Source organism: Akebia trifoliata, chromosome 13 (assembly GCF_017979445.1).
Source record: "Akebia trifoliata isolate Shusen 1 chromosome 13, ASM1797944v1, whole genome shotgun sequence".
NCBI classification, from domain to species: Eukaryota; Viridiplantae; Streptophyta; class Magnoliopsida; order Ranunculales; family Lardizabalaceae; genus Akebia; species Akebia trifoliata.
In genome coordinates this window covers 3,496,359-3,516,315 of record NC_141387.1, presented here as the reverse complement: position 1 = coordinate 3,516,315, position 19,957 = coordinate 3,496,359, and the positions used below count along the sequence as shown (strand labels likewise).

Here is a 19,957-nt window from a genome sequence, read left to right as displayed (position 1 = left end):
TAGTTTAACTTTTTCTATGCATAAATGGCACGAGAAGTCTATTTAATATTATTCATTGTTTTTAAAGAGTGTAACCTCACCTCTACACTTCTACAGACGTAGAGACTTCCATCATTTTCAAGTTTCAATGGAGGATCGCCTGTCACATTACAACGTTTTCCTACAATTAAGCTCCTATAATCACTCTCGTTTATAGCCATCCAATCATACCTAATTAAGCACGATCTCACAGTTATTCTCACAACTAATATACAACTAAGAAGGAAACAAATCATAAGGGCAATCAGACTAAGAAAGGAAAGAATCATAAATCTTCTAAAATCTCAACACTCCCCCTTAAGTTGGTGGATAGATATCATACATGCTCAACTTGCCTAAAAATTTTGCGAATACTCGATGGGAGACTACTTTGGTGAGGATGTTGGCTAGTTGATTTTCTGATTTTATCTTAGGCAACTCCACAATCTTCTCATCTAACTTCTCCTTGATGAAAAATCTATCCACCTCGACATGCTTTGTACGGTCATGTTGTACTGGATTATGAGCAATGTCACATGCTGCTTTATCATCACAGAACAATCGAATTGGTTGCCTAGATAGGTTACCCAGATCCTATAAGAGGAGTCTTAGCCATAATCCTTCACAAATTCCTAGTGTCATACTTCTAAATTCAACTTCAGTATATACTTCTATACTCTGGTGATCAGAATTTTTTTTTAACAAAAATTACCTTTCCAGGAGCACTCTTCAGATATCTTAGAATGCGCGTGACCGCATTCATGTGTTATTCTCCAGGATTATGCATGTATTGACTCACCACACTTAATGCATAAGCAAGATCTAGCCTTGTATGAGCTAAGTACATCAATCTCCCCACAAATATCTGGTATCTTCCTTTATCAACAAGTATTTGATTGGGTTCAATACACATTTTCAAACCTTCTTCTATTGGTGTATTAACAGGTTGACATCCTGACATTTCAGTCTCCTGTAAAAGATCCAAGGCATACTTTCTTTGAGATAGAAAAATTTTTGTACTTGATCGAGAAACTTCAATCCCAAGAAAGTGTTTCAGAGGACCTAGATATTTCATTTCGAATTCTCTAGACAGATAATTTTGTAAAACCTTTCTTTCTTCAAGATCATTTCCTGTAAGCACCATGTCGTCCACATATACAATGAGTGTTGTAATCTTACCATGTTGCTTCTTCAGGAATAGAGTGTGACCTGAATTGCTTTGATGATAGCCAAAAGCTCTCATTGACTTTGTAAATCTTCCAAACCATGCTCTTGGGGATTGCTTCAACCCATATAATGACTTCTTCAATCTGCACACCTTTTGACACTACTTTTCTGATGCCATGCATCTTGGTGGAAGATCCATGTATACTTCTTCAAACAGCTCACCATGTAGAAAGGCGTTATTTACATCGAACTATTGTAATGGCCAATCCAAGTTTGCAGCTAAAGACAGCAACACCTAAATTGTGTTGATCTTACCTACAGGTGTAAATGTCTCTGTGTAGTCGATCCCATAAGTTTGAGTGTACCCTTTTGCTACCAGTCTTGCTTTAAAGCATTTGATACTACCATCTGTCTTGTACTTCACAATATAGATCCAACGACACCCGCCTGTCTTCTTTCCTGGTGGACACTCCACTAGTTTCCACGTTTCATTCTTCAACAATGATTTCATCTCCTCATTCATGACTACTTTTCACCTTGGATCAACTAAGGTTTCATGCACACTGTTAGGAATAACTACAGTAGATAATTGATTTACAAATGACTTATTTGATTCAGACAAATGCTGGTTAGACACATAGTTACTCATGGGATATCTGACTTTACTAGACAGCTCAGGTTCATATGTGGTTTTAGGAATACCTCTAGTGTGACGATGGGGTAACTGCTTTCTGGATGGCTCAGACCCTAAATTAAGAACATCCTCAGCAAACGACGATTAGTTTGGTATATCAATTAAGACATCCTCGAACCTAAATTGTTCAGATGGTAGTGGACGTTGAGTTATACTGTCTCTTTCTTATTCTGTCATTTCTTCAACTTCTAAGAACTCGTCACTACTTGGTTCCACAATTACACCACTTGATTCCAATTCACCCACATCCTGATTTATTGGTTCAGTTCATTCGGATTCACTTTCCTCAAAGATGTGATAATCATAATCGAAAGTTTGAATTTCCTGATGGTACTCCTCCTGAAGATCAGACTTAGAGGAAAAATACATTGTGTCTTCATGAAACACCACATCCATTGTAATAAATATTCGTTGAGTTGGCGGATGATAACATCGATATCCTTTTTGGTGTAAGGCATATCCAACAAACACACATTGCAATGCACGGGGCATTAACTTGTTGCACTAGTGCTTGTGGAGGTATGTATATAAATGCCATACAACCAAAAACATGAGGAGACAGATTTGGGACAATTGGTGCTACTAAAATGTCAGTCAAGGCTTGGAGAGGTGTCCGGAAGTTGATCAAGTTGGAAGGTACTCGATTGATTGAGTATGCGGCAGAGGTAAGTGCTTCCTCCCAATAAGATATCAGCATATGTGCTTCTATCAATGAAACTTTAACAATTTCCAATAAGTGTTGATTTTTCCGTTCAACGACTCCATTCTGCTGGGATGTGTTGGAATAAGTAATCTGATGAATGGTTCCATGTGCTTTTAGATATTGCTGAAGGTTGGAACCTTGATACTCTCCACCATTGTCGCTACGAAGGATCTGAATCTTTGCATTGTACTGAGTTTCGATCATTGTATGAAAATTTTGAAATAATGAGTTCACTTCACCTTTAGACTTCATCAAGCATATCTAGGTTTTTCAGGTACAATCATCAATAAAAGTAACAAACCAACGTGATCTTCCCAAAGTTGGGACTTTAGATAGACCCAAAGCATCAGAATGTATAATCATAAAAGGGAGTGAGCTTTTATGCAAAATCAACGAAAACGAAGCACGATGGCTTTTTGCTAGTTCACAAACATCACACCAAAAAACAAAAACATCACATTTTGCAAACAAACTAGGAATCAGTTTTTTTTAAATAACCAAATGAAGCATGCCCTAGGCGTCTATGCCACATCCAAATTTCAGATTTTTTCTTCTCCCCTTCAGACCCATCTGCTATCAAGGCTTGTCGCAGTTTGTTGGACTCCTTCGACTACAAGTCCAAGTAATACAACTTCCCACGCTTAATACCACAACCAATCGTCTGTCTTGTTTGGATGTCCTTAAATACACAAAATTTAGGTCAAAAAATGACAATACAATATAAGACTACAGTGATTTGGGAAACAGACAAAAGATTGTAATCTAAAGATGGAACAACTAAAACAGAGTCCAAGTTCAAAGTATTAGTAAGGGTTAAGTATCCTTCTCTAATAACTGGAGTCGTGTTACCATTGGTAGTGGAAACAATTTGTTGTGAGGAAGGTTTAAGGGTTGAGACATGTCTAGAATCAAAAGTCATATGATCTGTAGCACCAGAATTAATTATCCATGCACTATAAATAACAGATGCAGAAATATTTAAAATCTTACCACCATTATCCGTAGCAGCTACCAATGTAGAGGCATTTTCAACAACATTATCCTCTTTTTTATTTTGGCAACAGCTGCAATCGAGATTTTCTTTGAATCATTTTTCCGCTGATCGCGAGTATGATCCCACCATTCTGGATATCCCACAAATTCAAAGCAGCGACCAGTCTTTTTGCAATGAGTGCATTTAAGGTTGACTTATCAGCATTAGGATTTGTCTTAGAATGTTTGGTCTTGGTTCGATCCTACCAATTTGGAGTTGATCGTTATTGAGCTATCATTGCTGAGGTGTCATGATTGTCAGATTCTCCTTTCAAAGTAGCATGGCGTATTGCTTCTTGTCGAATCAACGCATAACATTCTTCCAAATCTGGAATTAGATCTTTACGTAGAATCCTTCCTCGAACTTGGTCGAAGTCATTGTCCAATCCAACAAGAAAAATGTGTACCCGTAGTCATTCAATGAATTTTCGATATGCTGCAATGTCATCAGGGTCTTTCATGACTACCAACTCTCCATAATATTCAGATAAAAACTTGCAACTTTGTCTGGCAGTAAAACCTTTTGATTCAAAGTGAAAACGTGCAATTCATCACTTCCATCATAGAAAGTCTTTGATAATGCACTCTAAATTTCTTGAGCGGTGGGTAAACATAAGTAACGTTTCATAATTTCTAGGCTCATGGACATTAACAACCATCTCTTTACCTTATGATTTTCAGCATACCATTTTTTATATTTATCGTCTGATTCTATGGGTGGTTTTGTCTTATCCCGAATGTAGACAAATTTCTCATTTTCAGCAATATGCATCTCCATTAGTTTTCAAATATCATAGTTGGATTCGGTGAGGATGATTCTTGCATTAAAATCACTTTCTGAAATAACTGGAACTGATTTTGTTCCGATTGATTCCTAGATTTATTTATTTATTTTTAATTGACAGTTAAATCACAGAAGCACTGGACGTTGCTGATAACAAACGTGGTTTCTGGTTTTCTCTTCTCTCTCTCTGTCAATCTCTCTCCAATGGCGTTGTACCTCCTCTTTGAGTCAGCCTCTGGTTTCGCCCTCCAGTTAGTTCACGATATTGATGACATCGATCGGAACACTGAGGCGGTTAAGAGTTCTATTGTGGATCTCAACCAATTCCGTAAAGTGGTGATCACAGAGTGATTCGCTTATTATGGAATCTCATCAAACCTCATAACCTATCTCACTGGCCCTCTTCGCCAATCAACGGTCTCTGCTGCAGAGAACGTGAACGAGTGGTCTGGTGCAGTATCTATGCTTCCTCTACTTGGTGCTTTTGTTGTTGATTCGTATCTTGGAAAATATTGGACTATCGTCTTCTCTTCTCTTCTCTCCTTTATGTTCTGGTTCGTCTTTGAGGGTTTATGACTGATGAGTTGAGGAATTTTTTATTTTTGGAGTTGAATCTCCTTAAAAAATTAAGGAAGGGAAGATAGGGTTTTTTCTGCAAGGCAACTTCGTCGATCGAGTGGATAACAAAGTCCCGGCTGTGCAGATACAGAGGTGGTTCTGCTGTGCTTTTCTACTGCGGCGATGACAATGACAGAGATTGGGATCTCTAGATCTGCAGCGATGATGTTCAAAGCTCTCTAGCTTTGTTTACAACTGGAGATTTGAAGGTATTTTCTATGGGTTTATGGATTTTTGGGTTTGGTATTTTCAAAAAACATTTCTTTTCTTTCTTCAAAGGTTTCAAAGAAGAGGCTCTAATACCATCTTCAAAACTGATGAATAGTAATTTTTATTCATCTTCATCTGTCACATTACAACCCATATTTAAAGAATGTTTTCCTACAATTAAGCTCCTATAATCACTCTCGTTTACAGTCACCCAATCATACCTAATTAAACACAATCTCACAGCTATTCTCACAGCTAATATACAACTAAGAAGGAAACAAATCATAAGGGCAATCAGACTAAGAAAGGAAAGAATCATAAATCTTCTAAAATCTCAACACTTCTATGCCTTGTATGAGCTAAGTACATCAATCTCCGAAAGATTGAGAACGGATTGATTGGTCAGGTGGATGCATAAGGAGAACACCATTGGATTGCAACAATAATGATGAGGGGTTTGTACAATTGTTCTTGTACGGCTTACGCTAATTCTGATTTTAGAGAAGGCAGTGGCTGTTTCCTATGGTTTGGGGATTTGGTTGACATTACCCAATTCACCATTGGTGGACAAGATCTTTATCTTCGGATGGCAGCTTCAGAATTAGTAAAAAATTCTTATACAAATAAGTCTCCTTGGGTTTTGTGTTTTTCGGTTTTATCTTTTATTGTTTTCTTGATCATCTTGGGGGTTCATTATCACAAAACGAAGCTTTTTCTTCTGTTAATTTTACAAAATGAATCAGAGAATCCATATAAATTTTTTTTTCTTCTAACTGAGCAAATTATATTAATGAAGAGAAAAAGTACAACTGGCAACCCCTAATTTAAACATTGAACCAAAGGAAGGGTCAATCTAGCCCCTTGACCGGAAAATTTGAGCTATTGCCCTCACAAGAAAATTTTCAATTTTGGTTGCCCCCACAAGATTTTTTTCACTAATAGAAGACAAACATTACAAGTATTACTATAACTTTAGAGGGGTTGTCCAAATACAACTAGTAGTACCACTTAGTATCTAGACATATGCTAGAAGAAGGATAACCAGTTCACATTGTAAGTAGCATATAAAATCATAGACAAAACTATTGCGAGATAACCCACTCTTAAAACTTTACATATTTGACTTAATTGGATTGTTTCTTTACTAGAGTCCGAAGACAAAAGCTTAACTTTTTTGTGAAACTGGTACAGATCAAGCAAGACATGCTTTACTTAGTTGGCAAAAATGCCTCAACATTGTTGTCGGCATAGCTCAAGGACTTCTTTACCTTCACAGAGAATCAAGACTGAGAATTGGCCATAGGGATCTCAAAGCTGGCAATGTTCTACCAAACAGTGAGATGAACCCCAAAATTTCAGATTTCGCATGGCAAGAATTTTTGGAGGAAAACAGATTGAAGAAGTAACAGCAAGGGTTGTTGGAACTTAGTAAGTATAGTAGAATTAAACTTTTACAATTATTTTTCTTTGATGATGTCACCTAGTGGTTATATGTCTCCTGAGTATATGATGGAAGGGCTATTTTCATTGAAATCCAATGCCTTTAGCTTTGGTGTTTTGGTGTTGGAGCTAATTAGTGGAAAGAGGAACAGAGGATTTTATCATCCTGATCATGATCTCAACCTTCTTGGACATGTAAGCGTAGCAATTAATGTCTTTCCATCCTAGCTCTTCTAAATTAAATTTGTAATTATCTAGAACTTGCATTCCTTTCCATTTTGTAACAACTAACGAATAAGACATTGTTATGATTTGTGGAGCCTGATGTTACAGAAATCTTTGTATTTCTGTAGGTGATTGCATCTTTTTTTTTTTGTTTTGTTTTGGGTTCTCCATTGTTTCTAATTTTCTTAACAGAAGTGAATTTCATTTTTTTTCCTAGGCATTTAAACTATGGAATGAAGGCAAGGCCTTGGAATTAGTGGATACGTGGATGGAGGATGGGTTACTGGAGTCTCAAGTGTAGAGATATATCCAGGTGGGTCTTTTATGTGCACAACAGCAGCCAGAAGACAGGCCAAGCATGTCATCTGTTGCTTAATGTTAGGTAGCATGACCCCAACCAAAAAAACCTGGTTTTTACAATGAAAGGAGTCTCATCGAGGCAGATTCATCAACAAGTGGGAAAAAGTTGTCTTCTAATGTGGTAACTTCTTCAGAGACACATTTTTCATTGTTTGAGGGTTGATAGAAGATTGTTTTGCTACCTTATTTATTGGTACCAAGCTTACAAATTTTATTATTTCAGATATGTGTTGTGTTAATTTCTTGTATGCTGGATAGAGTTTCCATTCTATTGGAGAATGAAATAGGAAAACTTGAGAACACGCAATTGAAACAGTAAGAAAATAAAAATCAACTACTATTGGGCTTAATATTGTCTAAGTCATCTCTCGAAAAAGGGAGAGGTCTTAAGTTCAAGCCCCTCTCTTTGACCACCCATAGGGATTTATCCCTACTTATCTGATATCAAGGGCGGAGCCAAGTAGGAACGAGTTGGGGCTCTCGCCCCAACTAAACCTTTTGGATTTTTAAAAAAAATATGATTTAGCCATCATACTTTAATTGATATTAGATATGCTAGAAGGTTGCACGTGCAAATCATGGTTTTAAAACTCGTTTTGACGTCTCATCTTGTCCATGAATGAGATTGCGTAGTTGTCTTGGACAAGATATCTGATTTATTTAAGACATCTCGGACTAGATTTAAAATAATGCCTTAGAATTAGAATAAACGATGTCTTTGAGACGACTTGTCAACTCATCTTGTTGGTGGACGATACCGAGACAACTCGGATGAGTTATCTTGGTCTGGGTACGAGATATTTAAAACCATGGTGCAAATGCCCATATATTAAAAGGGCTTATCGATAATTTAAAACATTGATTAAAGAATTTTTAAATATTACACATTACAGGATATTTTTGTAATTTTGAAAAATAATATATATAAATATAATGTCATGCATTGCAATTTTCTTTATTTTTGACTAAAATAACCTTGATTATATTAAGTTAAATGTAAAGGTGGAGGCATTTGTGGGATCCAAAATTTGGTGTTGAGCAACTTCTACTCCACCTTCACACATTATAATAGTAAGATAACCGTGGGGGGAGCCAAGTAGGGATGATTGAACTTTTTAGAACTTTTTTTTTATGATTTAGCCCCCATACTTTATTTGATATTAGATATATAATCTTGTGCTTTTCAAAATGACCACATACCTCTCTTACATGGTCCCATTAAACTTTATAAAATAAAATCACTTGCTAATGTAGGCCCCCTCCCCCTTTATGATCATATTAGAAGTATATCCTGGACTTTTCAAATTGTGGGGCTGCTTTTCAAAATTCAAACTGAGGACATGAATCCTTGGTCCAATCTTCTAAGACTAATACTAATAGAAAGAATAATGATGAATGCACGCGGTCTTGGTACGCGGCTGACATGGCAAGGGCACATAATTGTACATCTTTTTCTTGTGTATCCCGAAGAAAAAGATCTATGATTCTGTGCCCTTGCCAAGTCAGCCATGTACTTAGACCTCATGCAGTCATCACAACTCTAATAGAAACACTTTCCTTTCTTAGTTTGGCCCTCATGGATTACTACAATTGCAATCCAACATAACTAGCTTCTAGATTTCATGAAAAAACCTTCAAATAAACAGATATATTTTTTGTTTATCATGATCAAAGCTGTTACAGATTGATTACTATCGAACTTCCAAAACCTACGAAACTTAAAATTAAAATCAACAGTGAAATATAATTTTTTTTTTAAATCCCTTAGAATTTCATTCTATACAAGCATGTGATATGGGATCATATGTTCTTTTGGATGCCAACATATGAGCTCATGACCTTAGTAAAATTTGAAATCTTACTAAATTAGTCAAGCTAGACAGGCTCATACTAATAGTGTGGAAAATAGTCAGGCTAGTCTAACTAAATCAGTAACATTTAAAATCATATTAAGGGCCTTTGGGTCCACATGGATTCTCACATTGAAAAGCTCATATTAAAAAAAAGTCTTTTTGGATTTGATCCAAGGTGTTGAAATGGGTGGGTATTGAACCCCCAAATTTAGAATTAAGATTTAACAATGAAAAATAAGTTTTTAATTTTTTTTTTAAGGTCCTTAGAATTGTATCCTCTACCTTCTATGGCATCAGATAATGTTTTTGGATGCCACAAGGTGATCAATGGACTAGTTGAAAGGAAAGTATTTTTCAATGGACTCTGACTTAAGAGCCCTCTACAACCTTCTGGCATATGTTAACGCATAGTCCCTATCAAAAATCCTTGCTCTACACCAGCCTAGTATGTGTGGTTTGCAGTGTATTACATGTACCTAGAGGATTTGGACAAGATATGGTATTCTAAAAGAATAGTTACCTCGCCCCTGTTAGACAGGCCTATGAGTTTGAAACCCCAATCATCGAAAAAAAATCACAAATCAAATAAAAATGGGTGAAAATACGAAAGGTGCAGAACTTTTACTCCAATTACATAATTAGATAAGAATTTACAATATTTATGTACTCAAATAAATTAATCCATCCTTATAATTCTAAAACAAGTTGTGCTAGAATGACATTGAAATTGACATCGCTTTACACATTGGTGTGCACTGAACTATAGATGCTTCTCACTCGTATCTCGATGAAAAGTATCTATGATTCTGTACACACATCCACATCAACAATGTGTGAAACGATGACAATTTCAATGTCACTTCAGCATTTCCCTTTTAAAACCAAAGGAATGTTAATGTAAGTTCACTTCATATTAATTAATAAATCTGTCCAGATGTATAAATATTGGTAAATGTTGAAGTGACTGCGCAAGCACTGTATTTCCCAGTGCAGTGAGATGGATGAAAGCATCTATGATTCTGTGCACACCTCCACGTGACCACAGAGTGAAACGCAGTGATTTCTGCAGTCACTCCTGCTTCACTCATAAATATAAGACTTTTCTAGCTATCCTGGGTTGAGGCTCCCTAACAACGTGACTGTTAGAATTTGAGGAAAAATGCTGATTTCCTATAGATCAGTTGTAATCTTCAAGAGATTAATACCCTGTTTTATATTTCACCAATGCTTTAAAATCCGGAATGCTAGACTCGTCTCTGTCTTGGACAAGGAGAAGTGCGCAATTTTCTTCAAAATTATTGCATATGATTCATAGAAGTCTACTTCTTATGATAAGCCTTTTGCCGTTTGTTTGACTTGAGCAACATAAAAACAAGAGGAAATCAAACTAGCTTTACTACCAGGTGAATTATTTTCTAAGAAAAAAAAACTAAAACAGTTTTTAAATAAAGAGATCAGCTATTGACACTCCAACTTTTACTTTTATTTATGAAATTTCAATTAAAATAAATAAATAAATAAGTGAATTGTTGAGAATAAGTAAAAGTTGGTGTGCCAGTAGAAACTTCACCATCTCTCTCTAGATTTCTATTTTTTGGGTTTAAGATTTTTAAATAAGCCTATTCATAAATAATTGTAAACAAATTGAAGTTGTTTAAATGGGAGTGGTATAATATAATGTTGAGATTATAATTTGAGCCAACTACTTTCTCTTCAAAGAGATCATCGGATCCGAAAAGGACCATTCACATTGACCCGTGTGTATTAAAAACCCTCAAATTTTATAAATTACTCTCATTCGGCTGAATGCGATTTTGTTGACCTCCACTTTAGAGATCTTGCATACCCATTGGTCCACATGACATAGAGTATTTAATTAATTTTTTCTCACACACTGATATTTTGTTCTTGCAAAATTAACCTCAATCATTAACATCAATTTAATGCAACAAATTAGATTACAAAATCTAGGATTCTAAACTTGTTAAATCAGATGCTATTATATAAAATCTGATTTTATTTTTTCAAACAAATAATAATAAAAACAAAACATAAAAAAAAAAAAAAATTTGTGGCTTGCTGCATGCCAAAAAAAAAAAAAAAAAAAGCTGCGATTTGCACTTCAACTTTACTTATCGAGGTTAGTTTAGGAAGAAGAAAATACCAGCGTGGAAGAGAAGTTAAATATTATATGCCACGTGGCACAATGGATATGCGGGATCTCTAAAGTGGGGTCAAAATCGCAGTACATTACGCTGCACGTACCACGCTGTAGAGAGCCTGTGTGAACTCTCTGAGGAAACTTTGACTTCACAGAGGTTGTCTTTCAAGTTTCAAGTGTTCAAGACTCTGTACCAAGAATCAAACTTTAAGATTACCCTCTTAACTAATTAATGGAGGGATTTCTCTTCCTTATCATCATCCCCACTTTACTCTTTTTCTTCTCTAAAGTCTCAACTATTGCAACTAACACTCTAATTCCAAACCAAGTCCTCAGACACAACCAGAGCTTAGTTTCGGAAAACCAAACCTTTGAATTAGGGTTCTTCAATCCTTCTACTTCCAATAACCAGTACTACTTGGGGATATGGTACAAGAACATTAGAATTCAAACAGTAGTTTGGGTTGCAAACAGAAACAACCCACTTACGGATTCATCGGGAATTTTGAAGATCAACAACAATGGAAATCTTATACTTCTCAGTCGAAACAACAGCATTATTTGGTCATGGTCTTCGAATCATTCAACAACCAGGAATCCAATTGCTCGGCTCTTAGACTCGGGTAATTTTGTTTTGAAATACGAAGGTGGCAACGATGACCCCGAGAACTATCTCTGGCAAAGCTTTGATTATCCATCTGACACAGTATTAGAAAGCATGAAGTTTGGATTCAACTTAAAAACTGGTCTGAGTCAGCAATTGACATCATGGAAGAACCAGGACGACCCTTCTCTTGGTAATTTCACTTTCAGAATTGATCCTCATGGGTTTCCCGAATTTATTCTTAGTAAGGGATCGATCGAGCAGCTTCGTAGTGGACCATGGAATGGGCTTCGATTTAGTGGTGAACCTGAGATGATGACGAAAGTGATGTCCAATCCAATGTTCGAAATGAATAGCAAAGAGATGTATTTCGTGTTCGCACGCAGTAATAATTCTGTTATTTCGAGGTTCATGTTGACTCCATCGGGCTTACTTCAACTTCTTAGATGGAATGAACGAAACATGGAGTGGATAATTATGTTAACTGTGCAGAAAGACCTTTGTGATAGTTATGGTTTGTGTGGTGCTTATAGTAATTGTAGTATGAGCAATTCGCCGGTTTGCAATTGTTTAAAGGGATTCACACCCAAATCACAACATGATTGGGATGGAGGGGAATGGTCCGGTGGATGCGTTCGGAGGACACCATTGAATTGTAATGGTAATGGAGATGGAGATGGAGATGGGTTTACTAAGTTTGAATCTGTGAAATTACCTGAGACATCAGGCTCATGGGTGAACAAGAGCAAGAATCTCAAGGAATGTGAGGTGAAGTGCTCGAACAATTGTTCTTGTACAGCTTATGCTAATTCAGATATTAGAGGAGAAGGTAGCGGGTGTGTGATGTGGTTTGGGGAATTGGTTGATCTTAGACAGTTTAACTTTGGTGGGCAAGATCTCTATGTTCGAATGGCATCTTCAGAGCTAGGTATGTATGGTTGGGCTTTATTAGATTTTACTCTACTGATGCTGTCTTTTTTTAATTCTTCTTCTTCATTTTTTTCCTTTTTTTTAACTTTTGGCTCTCATTCCCCCCCACCCACCCACCCACAAACACAAAATAACATAGGCAAACCTGAAATGAATAAACATATTTTATAAGCAAAGCTAATTAATTAATTTTAAAAGTATTTAAGGAAAGTAAGAAATTAATTGGTTTAGATTGAGTTCCCTATTGTAACTGATGAGTAGCTTGTGTTGGAACACTTTTGTGAGAATGACTTTTGCAATAATATTTTTCAATACTACAAAATTTCTTTAGAAATGATAACCTTTTTGAGCCAAGAGAAAGTAGGAAAACTACCTATTTAACCCTTATATATTTCTATTGCATTTATAGTGGTTAATTGACAATAACACCACCTTTTTTTTTAAATTTAGATTTTATACATTGATCTGATACTAACAGGTTGAGTTGTCGACCACCAGACCACAACACTAACGCAAGTTTGGTCCCTTGAATTAATGGTGCTAACTAGTCCAATTCCAAAACCATCTCAGCCTTATTATCCTCGCCGAAGTTTGATCCATTACGGGTCAATATGTTTGCAAGCCCTGCCCATTGACACCCCTACACATGTGACTAGTGCGTCGATGAACAACATACAAACAATGTCCAAAATATGATGACAGAGTAACATAAATAATGCATTATATATACTACATTAAGACACTTAGAATGGTTTTTCACAGGGGAAATTTTTTCACATCATAGAGATTGGATTGATTATTATTTGGTAGCCAAGCACCTCCTCATCTATGGGTGGAAACTAAAAACAATTAAGGATAGGTATAATAATAATTATTATTATTATTATTATTATTAAAAAAAAGCTAAGCCAAGTTATATAAAAGTTGTGAAACCTTGTAGTATATTATCAATGATATTATGCTTTGTTCTTAATGAGCTACTTGTTTTAAGGTAATTGAGAAAAGTTTATGTCCTTGTGTGTGTGTGTGTGTGTGTGTGTTTTATTCTTTATTCTTTATTTATTTATTTATTTTTTTGTTTTCTAAACTTTCTAACCATAATGGAAATGTAGATATAAATGGTGATTCAAGAAAGAGGAAAAAACCTATGATTGTGATGGTATCAGTAGCAGTTGTCATGGGCATACTTATCTGTTGTATTATTTGGAAGATCAAGACAAAGAAAAGAGGTAAAATTAAGGAGTCACCCTCCCTTTCCAACATTCTTCTAAGAATCATTTTCTTTTGTCAATGGACAGATCTATTAACGTAATTGTAATCTTCCAAACAATCATAAAATTTGGATGTCCAAATTGGCAAAATTCAAAAGAAATTCATAGATCGTATGGTGGTTGTCATCATTTTGATTCTTTTCATTCAAATGTTTTAAGTAAATTTTATACTAAACAGGTACTAAACAAAAAATTTACTACACGAACGAAAGCCAGAAGGACGAGATGGAGTTACCATTGTTTGATTTTGCTACCATAGCAACTGCCACTAGTAACTTCTCTTCTGATAGTAAGCTAGGTCAGGGTGGTTTTGGTCCTGTTTACAAGGTAATTTTCCATAATGTTGATCAAATTAATGCTCAAACATTAATAATTATAAGGTGAATGTTAAATAATATTTCTCCTCGTCATTTCTACCTCTGAAATCTCTAGGGTGAGCTATCAAATGGACAAGAAATAGCGGTGAAGAGGCTTTCAACAAATTCTGGACAAGGCCTCAACGAGTTTAAGAACGAGGTTATTTTGATTGCCAAACTTCAACACCGGAACCTCGTTAGGCTTCTTGGATGTTGCATTGAGAGAGAAGAAAAGATGTTAATCTACGAGTACATGGCCAACAAAAGTTTGGACTTCTTTATTTTTGGTTAGGCCCTCTAAATTTCAAAACTATATTAGAAATATTAATTATCCATGGAACAGAAGAAGCTCTCGATTTAAACCTTTAGTTAAAATGGTGCAGATCAAGCAAGAAGTACTTTACTCAGTTGGCAAAAGCGCTTTCACATCATCATAGGGATAGCTCAAGGACTTCTTTATCTTCATAGAGATTCAAGATTGAGAATTATTCACAGAGATCTAAAAGCTAGTAACATTCTATTAGACAATGAGATGAACCCTAAAATTTCTGATTTTGGTATGGCTAGAACTTTTGGAGGAGATCAGACTGAAGCAAATACAAATAGGGTGGTTGGAACGTAGTAAGTACTAATACACTTACCTCTCTATTCATCTACTTTAACTGCTTAAATTTTTATTTTTTTATTTTTATGATGGCATGTAGTGGTTATATGTCACCGGAGTATGCAATAGATGGACTATTTTCAATAAAATCCGATGTCTTCAGCTTTGGTGTATTGGTGCTTGAGATAGTGTGTGGAAAGAAAAACAGAGGATTTTTTCATCCTGATCATGACCTCAACCTTATAGGACATGTAAGTGTAGGGATGAACATATTCTTCTTAAAATCTATATTTTATTAATTATTTGACAAATAAGGGTAATTGGATTGTTTTTAGGCATGGAAAGTATGGAATGAAGGCAAGGCGCGGGAACTAATAGATTCATCGATGGGGGATCAATTACTGGAGTCTGAAGTGTTGAGATGTATCCATGTGGGTCTCTTGTGTGTGCAACAGCGTCCGGAAGACAGGCCAACCATGTCATCTGTGGTTTTGATGTTGAGTAATGAGGGTGTGATTTCGCCTAAACCTAGACAACCTGGTTTCTACAATGAAAGGAGTCTCACCGAGGGAAATTCAGTATCAAGTGAGAAAATGTTTAGTTCAAATCAGGTAAGTATTACATTGTTTGGGGGTCGATAGAAGATTCTCTCAAGGAAAACAAATTTATGTCTTTCTCTTGTATGCAATTGACACTATATAATTCGGAGCTTTTACGTCAAAATTGTTTATAGATTAGACTTACTGATATATGGAAGATGGGCAATGATGAAATCACAAAAACCCCATTTTGTGTTGCAAATGCAACATTAGTGTAACCTTGTTGTATCTATGTGAAAAATGCAGCTTATTGTTGCATAAAGATGCTCTTGATCTTTTCTAGATACAAAAAATGATCGAGTGGATGTTGAAAATAAAATCTAACACATCAACCATGTAATGATAAATAATGATTTGGATCAGATTTGAATAAAAAACAATTATTTTTAAATCTGATCTGGGCAATGGAAAATAAATGGTCGCTGAACTCATAACATTTCAAGGAAAGGAAATTTCGTTCTATAACACGTGGCACTCTCTCAACCGTACGATGGAACTATAGGAACTGCAGGAAAAACGCACCACAAAGGATCCGCTCCCTATGTTTGCCAGGTAAATCTCTCTTTTATTTTTATAAAAGAATAGTGCTACCACTGTCTTCGTTGGACACTGCGTTCTACACTGCACTGACATAGCTATGCATATCTAACCATAGATTTATTTCCTCGAGATACAAGTTAAAAGATCAACTGTTCTCTATGCACTCCCACATCAGCTCAGTGTTAACCAACGTCCAACAAAGACAGTCCAACATTTTCCTTTATAAAAAAGCCCAAAAGAGTGATAAGGGTTTGATTGATTGGCATACATGCATCAACTATTATTTCTGACTCTTTGCCATGCATAAATGTCTGGGATACCTGTAGTAGACTTTGATACCAATGACAAGTCTGGTTTATTGTCACTAGCCATTTGTTTTGGAAAAAACTTTGAAACGGGCTGTCTGCTTCAAAATTTGGGTCGAACCCTCTTCTCTGGATTACACGTGGTGTATATAAGGAGGGTTCTACCAAAATTCTGCCCGCTTCAAAGTTGGACTCATTTGTTTTTAGCATTTCTTTTTCTTCATGGGTGCAAAAGAGTGTTCCATGCACATGGTGTGGAATAGAACCCAAGGATTATGCCAGGATTCAGTTCCTAGGAAGAAAGAGACATGACATGGAAACAATCTGACGATGCTTCGAGGGAAAAAAATTAAAAACCTTAAAACAGCTTTGGATCTCCCTTTCTTAACTATTCATGTTTTTTTAGTGGTAGGTTGGTGGCAGCTATTGGCTGTCGGATTCGACCCACCAAACTTTAAGCACTTCTTCTTCTCCCTTGGAAGGTTATATCTTCAATAAATTACATGACATACCTCCTAGAAATAAATAGACACCCTAGGATAATCTAGTAAATAACAGTACACCGCATTTTTTAATCAAGGAAAACGAGTCTTACCCTGTATTTTCCAAGTTGGAGAACTTGAAACTTTGAAATTTTGGGCCCTATTGTAAGGTAATTTCCTTGGAAAGACCATAATGACCTTTGGATTATTCTCTATAAATACAAGAAAAATCACACAAGTAAAAGGCTTTTGGATTCATTCTCTAACTCGCCCTTGGATTATTCTTGCCAACTTTATCGTCAGGATCTTAATAATGGAAATCTCTCAGATTTGAGATTTTCTTTTAGGAATTAGAAGGGAGATCACAATCGAGATTCGAGTTTTGGGGATAAGGTAATATTTTTACCCTACAAAAAATCAAAGGAGCATAATGGTCAATTCATTACAAAACCTTTTATATAGATAGATAAATTTATCCGAGTACGTAAATATTTTTATTTGTATCTAATTATATAACTGCAACAAAAGTTTTTTACTGTCACGCCCCAGCCTATGACAGTACTAATATTGTTCCTGAATTAACCGTCCTGTGGGCCTAGGATTTTTGTTCTTGAGCTTTTACCCTCATAAGGCCTCAGTACTACGTAGGATTAATTTGCCCCTTATGAATATTTCATGCATCGCACTCTTGGGCAATGTGGAATTAAACCTCTCGTGTCATGCTACCTCCAAGATCGAGTTACCACATTCACACCCCTAATAAGGAACACGCCCATGTGTGCATGACACAATCCCCTCACCACGTAGGCATCATGCTATGATATCATTTTTCACGCCCCGGAACAATACCAATACTGTTCATGAATTAACCGCCCCATGGGCCCTAGGTTTTGTTTTTGGGCTTTTACTATCAAAAGGCCTCGATACTACGTAGGATTGATTTGCCCCTTATGAATACTTCAAGCACTGCACTCTTGGACGATATAGAATTAAACCTCTCAACCCATGTCGTGCTACCTCCAATGATAAGGTCTCAATTATTCGATTTTAGGGCTGTAATTACATTAAGATTATCATCGTATAAATGTTAGTTCCCATAAATAATTGCAAAGAAATATTATTTATCTAAATTAATAGAGCTAATGAGATATTATTGCTAATTGCAGATAAATAAAGCGCACGTAGAAGTTTTATCACGATTAACAAAGCCGGTTACAATGTGCATGTAAAAAGGAGAAAAGTGACCAAAAATGAGTAATAAAACTTGCCACGTCACCGCGTCGCGGTTGAGCTCTAGTGTTCCGCGGTTATCTCGAGGAATTTTTTCTTGAGATTTGCATGAGATGTTCTAGAAGATCGGTGGTTGTAACAGAATGGTTCTTTCGAAGCAAATCATCTGAAAATTCAACCCAATGACCCGATTACGAATGCTATAAATTGGAGGGTTGATTTTAGAGGAAATGGTCATTCTTTTCTTCTGTAATTTTTCATTTTTTTCTTTAATGCTCTGTAATTTTCTTCTTTGAGAGAGCTTTTGATTATAGTGAGAACAACAAGAGTGATTTCATCATTTATTTCTTATTGTAACTCTTTTGGAGATCCATTTAAGAAGGAACCAAATTGCATCTTCATCTTCTTCACCCATCTTCTCCTTTCTTTTATTATTTTCTGCAACTATAATCCTTGCAATGAGAGTTCAATAATGCCAGAGCAAGTCCATCCATTTAATGTAGTTTTAAATTCATTATTCTTGCTTGTCTTATTAATCATTCTATAAATTCTCCTTTGATTAGATCCCTTAGTTTATGTTTATGATTCAAATTTTGATAGCCATTATTTATATAAGTTCAAGAATGGCTATGCTCTGTGAAGAATTGAAATATAAGTTAAGCAATCTTAATTAAATCAATATTTTCATGAATGATCTTTGGTTACATTCAATGATTAAACGGTTCCACTTTCCGATCCATAAGCAATGACTTGCTACATGGATTGAGTTAGATTCGAAATTAATCTACATTATAGATGGTTTGTGAAGGCTACATTGAACTCTCTAATCTCCCTTTCGTTTATCTTCAACCTCTAGTTTCTGTTTTAATTCTAATTGCAAGTTAAGTTTCATTTTATTTGTACAACAAATTTGTTTTGTTTTTAAAGAATCTGTTTGAAAACTCTATTTTGGTTTTTTTAACCGAGTGAGCATTTGAATCCCAACTATCCCTGTGGAACGAATTCGACTTACCCAAAGTCTCATTTTACATCTCTATCTCTGCATTTACATAGCAAGTTTTACAAATGATCATCCAAGAGCAAGTGACCACATATATATTTTCACATTTTTATCCACATTTATTTGATTTGTGGTTTTTATTTGCTTACTATTTCTAATTCGAGAGTTCTCAGGTTTCTTGCTTCATTCACTAATAGAATAGAAACTCTAACATACAAGAACTTACAAGAAAACATATATTACACAATACAATTTATGAGTTCGGTACCAATACTTGGGTAGCAAACAATCTTCTATCGACCCTCTATCAATGAAACAGTTACTTCATTTAAGCACAACCTTTTCCCACTTGATGAAGACGTCCCATTCGACAAATTTATCTGCACATCACCCTTACCAACAATATTACAAGACTTATTATCCTCGATATAGACTCTATCAAAATCACCTTGTACATAATTCTATAGAATGTCTCTATGGACGGTAGCATGGAATGATGTTTTAGGATCTACTACCTAAATATCATCGTGTGTGTCAACAAATAAGATCAAAGCAACAGAATCACTACAATCAGAAATGTTTACAGATTCTTTACCTTCTTGATTTTTTGATCTTTAGAGGTTTCTTTGTACCTTTGCAATCATTTTTCAAGTAACCTTTATTTCTGTAATTCGAGCAACCATCTCCTTTTACCTTAGGTGTTCTGGACTTGCCTCTTTTCAAACTTGATCGGCCTTTACCTTGGTTTCTCCTATTGAACTTCCTTCATCT

The 19,957-nt window shown here is 35.6% G+C and overlaps 1 protein-coding gene and 1 long non-coding RNA gene across 5 annotated transcripts; both read left to right on the top strand.

Annotated features, from left to right (window-relative positions):
- Positions 1 to 4,213: 4,213 nt before the first annotated feature.
- LOC147387357 (uncharacterized) lies at positions 4,214 to 7,286 on the top strand. Of its 2 annotated transcripts, XR_015171332.1 has the most exons (6): positions 4,214 to 4,420; positions 4,520 to 4,849; positions 5,102 to 5,225; positions 6,418 to 6,654; positions 6,743 to 6,861; positions 7,109 to 7,286. It is a non-coding gene; the product is annotated as an uncharacterized LOC147387357 (long non-coding RNA). The 2 variants fall into 2 exon arrangements; XR_015171331.1 differs by having other exon boundaries at positions 4,215 to 4,420; positions 4,520 to 5,225.
- A 4,093-nt stretch (positions 7,287 to 11,379) lies between these two features.
- Positions 11,380 to 15,753, top strand: LOC147387356 (G-type lectin S-receptor-like serine/threonine-protein kinase At4g27290). Of its 3 annotated transcripts, XM_086421088.1 has the most exons (7): positions 11,380 to 12,797; positions 13,912 to 14,028; positions 14,249 to 14,397; positions 14,503 to 14,713; positions 14,810 to 15,047; positions 15,131 to 15,281; positions 15,366 to 15,753. In XM_086421088.1, exons 1-7 carry the CDS (start codon positions 11,498 to 11,500, stop codon positions 15,669 to 15,671), a joined length of 2,472 nt encoding a protein of 823 aa, XP_086277214.1. In that variant the 5' UTR covers positions 11,380 to 11,497; the 3' UTR covers positions 15,672 to 15,753. The 3 variants fall into 3 exon arrangements, with proteins under 3 accessions (XP_086277214.1, XP_086277215.1, XP_086277216.1); XM_086421089.1 differs by lacking the exon at positions 13,912 to 14,028; XM_086421090.1 differs by lacking the exon at positions 15,131 to 15,281 and having other exon boundaries at positions 15,366 to 15,504.
- Positions 15,754 to 19,957: the final 4,204 nt, after the last annotated feature.